The sequence below is a fragment of the Helianthus annuus genome, chromosome 10 (assembly GCF_002127325.2).
Source record: "Helianthus annuus cultivar XRQ/B chromosome 10, HanXRQr2.0-SUNRISE, whole genome shotgun sequence".
Taxonomy (NCBI): Eukaryota; Viridiplantae; Streptophyta; class Magnoliopsida; order Asterales; family Asteraceae; genus Helianthus; species Helianthus annuus.
The window spans coordinates 139,538,240-139,543,361 of record NC_035442.2 but is presented as its reverse complement, the minus strand read 5'-3'; the positions used below and the strand labels follow the sequence as shown (position 1 = coordinate 139,543,361).

The window sequence follows — 5,122 nt, the reverse complement described above, 5'->3', positions numbered from 1 at the left end:
AATACAAGACGGCTTCTGATTATTTTGCCCTTTCTCCAATGCTCCTATCAAAGCATTGGTCATGACTAGGTCATTAGTTCAACACCCGTCCTCCCAGGTACGGGGTGAGGTTGCCAAACCTAAGTAGCGCTACTAACTAATACCATGGTACCTTCCCGGTAACCAAACAACACGGAGGGACTTTAAGGGTGATAGGAAGAGTATATTATCCAACATTCCCGTTTTTACCCAAAAGACTTATCCCTCCCAGGAATACCCACTGACTGTCCCAACCACCGGGACGCATGCTCAAGAGATGAACTCACCTTAGTTTTGCTCGGTAAGATTAGCTATTCGTTTTATCGTTGAACACTCCAAACCCTAATATGGTTCCAATGATAGTCAGTTTTGATTTACATAGAATTTGCTTATTCATTGTGTACTTCCCACATGTGATAGACAATTATGGCACACATTATCATACAGGTTCAACGAGTATTCAGTTTACATATATTTTCACAATGCAAACACATAAATCATACTAACTCACATGAACAGTTCATATACACACGAATATGCACGTAGCAATAATATTTCATAACACACTATACCCACTGTAGTTATTAAAATCCTGTTTCAAGACCACATAAGATCCAACATGACTCGGCAGCCCGTGTTTAAACCCACACCAAGCCCAACCAGAAGCACCTAACCAGCCCCCTCCCCTTATCTATATGCGTAGCCCACTGACCATCGGCCCAGACAAGCTTCAGTACAAGTGCGGCCCAATAAGGTAAACAAATCCAACAAGTAATTTTAATTAGCGCTTAACCAAATCCAACAAGTAAACATACAAGCATACGTAGCAACACTGCAATCCAATCGTGACAGGAAGTGATTCGGAATTAAAGGCACACCTTAGGAATACGGGTTGTCACATATATTCTCTGGTCTGTGAGTTCATGATTCATGGTCCATGTGGACAGGCTAACTTGAAATGTCCATGCATGGTAGGCAACCGTTCTAAGAATTTTCCAAAGAAGTTTTTGGAGGCTACTTCTGTTGATTCAGATGGATTTCCGCTTTATAGGTGAAGAGACGATGGTCACACAGTTATTAAGAAGGGTGTCACATTGGACAACAGGAGCGTCGTTCCATACAACAAAAGGCTTCTTAGAAGATATCAGGCGCACATCAATGTGGAGTGGTGCAATCAGGCAGGTTCAATTAAGTATTTGTTTAAATACATTAATAAAGGACCAGATAGAGCCACTGTTGCTGTTATAGATTCAGACATAGGGATTGAGGAGGAGATACCGAAAGATGAAATAAAAGAATATTACGAGGCAAGATATGTTTCTGCATGTGAAGCGAGTTGGAGAATATTTGCATGTGAAGTTCACTATCGGTATCCGTCTGTTATGAGGTTACCATTTCATCTTCCAGGCCAGCAAAATGTAGTTTTCAGTGGTGAAGATGATATTGAAGATGTGCTAAACAAACCACAGGTTAATTCCTCTATTTTTTTTGGAGTGGATGAACATGAACAAAAAACCAGAAACAACGAAACTTACGTATGTTGAGTTTCCATCAAAGTATGTATGGAAGTTAAAGGATCGTTGCTGGCAGCCGCGAAAAAATTATGTTGTTGTTGGAAGACTTTATTCAGTTTCTCCTTCTCTTGGTGAAGCTTATTACCTTAGAATTCTTCTAACCAAGGTCAAGGGTCCACGATCATTTGAAGAAATTAGAACCTATGAGGGTGTTGTTTATCCTACTTTTAGGGATGCATGTTATGCGCGTGGCCTATTAGACGATGATAACGAATACGTTGAGTGTATTAAAGAGGCCAGTTTTACAGGAAATGGTCATTATCTTCGTTCATTGTTCGGTACACTTCTTTTGTCTAATACGCTATCAAGGCCAGAAATTGTTTGGGAGAAGACATGGGAGTTTTTGTCGGAGGACATTTTATACAATATGCGGAAGGATTCTGGGTTTAGTGGTACAATTTTTTTTTAAAAAATTTCTACTCTTTTTTTTAACACATAAAGTTTTTTTTTTTAGTTTTCCTTATTTTAATAAAGTCTGTTCTTAAATATATTAATTTAAATTTTTGTTGTAGGTTTTGCTGTCTCAGACGAGCGTTTAAAGAATATAACGTTGTCTAAAATCGAAAACTATCTTATCCGTAATGGATCCAGCTTGCATAGATTCTCACCAATGCCTGTTCCAGATGAAGATTCTACATTATATGAGGCTAACCGTCTAATAAATGAGGAGCTTTCTTGGGATAAGGATGAAGTTAGGGCTGAATTCAATAAGCTTCATAATTCTTTAAATGATGATCAAAGAGCAGTGTATAATGAGATTATGACTGCTGTTGGACGTGGGAAAGGTGGTGTTTTTTTTTGTGTACGGTTATGGTGGTACAGGTAAGACATTTCTTTGGAAAACTTTAGCTGCTTCCATAAGATGCAATGGACATATTGTTGTTAATGTTGCTTCAAGCGGGATTGCATCACTGTTGTTGTCATGAGGCCGTACCGCCCATTCAAGATTTCATATTCCGATTAATCTTACTGAAGATTCCGTTTGTCATATCAAACCTAATTCTGAAATCGCTAATCTTCTAGACGAAGCCAAGTTGATTATTTGGGACGAAGCACCGATGGTACACAAACATGCTTTTGAAGCTCTTGATCGTACATTGAAAGATGTTTTGAGTGTCTCCGATTCACGTAATTCTGAACTTCCCTTTGGTGGAAAGACTATTGTTTTCGGTGGTGACTTTAGGCAAATCTTACCGGTTGTATAAAACGGCACAAGGCAAGACATTGTACATGCCTCTTTATGTTCATCTTACATTTGGTCCACTTGCAAGGTTTTAAAATTGACCCGTAACATGCGTTTATCTGTTGGAAGCAGTAGTTCAAACATTGATGAGATAAACGATTTTGCGAAATGGCTTCTTGAAATTGGGGAAGGCAATATTGGTGATGGTAACGATGGCGATTCAACTATAGAAATACCAAACGATCTTCTAATCACCGATTCAACTGATCCAATTCAAAGCTTGATTGACTTTGTATATCCATCAGTTCTTGACCGTTTTAAAGATCGTGACTACTTTTCTGAAAGAGCCATACTTGCTCCTAAAAATGAAGTTGTACATGGTATCAATGATCGTTTTCTTGCATTATTTCCCGGTGAAGAAGTAGAGTATCTTAGCTCAGATAGTCTATGCCCAACTGAGGAAATTAATGATCCATTACACCAAGATTTGTATAATCCTGATGTGTTAAATAGTGTGATTGTTTCTGGCTTACCCAATCATAGATTGGTGTTAAAGTTGGGTGTCCCAGTCATGCTTTTGAGGAACATTGATCAGCAAAATGGGTTATGCAATGGTACACGTCTTCAGATCACGCGTCTTGGTAAACGTGTTATCGAGGCTGAGATACTATCGGGAGGTAATGTTGGTTCAAGAACTTACATTCCCAGAATTAGCATGATACCGTCAGACAAGAAAATACCTTTCAAATTTCAACGAAGGCAGTTTCCCATAACCGTCTGTTTTGCCATGACTATTAACAAAAGTCAAGGACAGTCTCTTTCCAGAGTTGGTCTGTACCTAAGAGACCCCGTTTTCTCACATGGTCAGCTTTATGTTGCGTTGTCGAGAGTAAAGACAAGAGATGGCGTGAAGCTTTTAATATATGACAAAGATGGAAGGCCAACGAATACAACTGTAAATGTTGTTTACAAAGAAATATTTAGAAAACTGTAGTTTAAAAATTAACCAATATTATCAAATTGTAACATTTGAAGTTTATTTTTTTATATAAATTATTGATTTGATTTTACATCTTCATCTATTATAATTGTATTTAAGTTTTAGATTAGATTATTTAAGTATAATTATCATTTGCAATATTCGTTTACACAATTTTTGGTATTTTCTTCAAATATAAATATCACAATTTATTATAAAGTTTTGTAAAACTAATAATTAATATTACCCGTATTATTGAAAGTGATTATATTGTAACTATTATAGATCTTTAAGGGTACAATTTGTAATTATATTTTAATTTACTTCAAAATACGTGCTACTCAAAACAAAACCATCATATCACCTGCAACATCATTACCCATCAAGTTCACTTTCACCATCTCACTCGGTTATCTTTTCTTCACCGCCATTCTCTCTTAGGGTTTCAACCTTCATTGCTAACATCTTCTACAATACAATCAACAGCTACACTACAATCAACACAAGAAGGTATGTTCTTGATCTTTAATCCGGCTATTGAGAGGTTTTCCTCATATTGTTTTTCAATCTTTTGATTTAGATGTTATAATTAGAAGATTTTAAAATGTTCTTATGTTCAATCCACTGTTATAGTTAAATTTCTTTAATAACAATCCGATTATCAATTTGATGTTATGTTTACAACAATTTCCCACTTTTTTATGTTTCTTAATATACTTTATCGTTGTAAACCGCAATTATTTTATATAAATGTGATTAATATTTACGTTCACAGATAATAGCTAAGTCAAACTTGCTTATTCATTGTAGGAATCAATTTATATGTATACTTTTAATCTTTATCAGTAATAAAATATTTCTTTTTTTTTCAGTGTTTTTATTTTGTGATGTTATGATTTTATTTTTTGATCTAAAAAGCTGTTGATAATAATTTTACAGATATGGATCCAAAAACAAGTAGTTGTTGTTTCTTGAAGTTAATCGATCTTCATCATCCCACTAAACTGGTATTTAATTTATGTTATTATGTTTAAAAACAAAATATGTTGATACTTATATGTTTTTTGTTTCACATTATAGGAAATACCGAATGATTTTGCCAAATTACTGTGGGGAGAACAATTCCCATATGGTGATCGTATTATAATTTTTGCTGCTGACAACTTATGGATTGTTGAAATTGAAAAATATGGGTTGGGTCCTGTGTTAGGTGATGGGTTTGATAAAGTCGTTAAGGACAGTGGTTTACAAAAAAACGATTATCTGTTGTTAAACAGTATTGGACCATCTACATGGTATCTCGATGTCTATAAGTCATGTGTCTTGGATAACTCTTTTATTACTTCCATTAGGGTTGATGATGATTTC

General features: G+C 35.5%; 1 protein-coding gene across 1 annotated transcript; it reads left to right on the top strand.

Annotated features, from left to right (window-relative positions):
• The first annotated feature begins 2,884 nt into the window (after window positions 1–2,884).
• On the top strand, window positions 2,885–3,769 carry LOC110882535 (ATP-dependent DNA helicase PIF1-like). The gene has a single exon (XM_035978329.1). The coding sequence runs from the start codon at window positions 2,885–2,887 to the stop codon at window positions 3,767–3,769; it is 885 nt and encodes a 294-aa protein (XP_035834222.1).
• The last annotated feature ends 1,353 nt before the right edge of the window (window positions 3,770–5,122 follow it).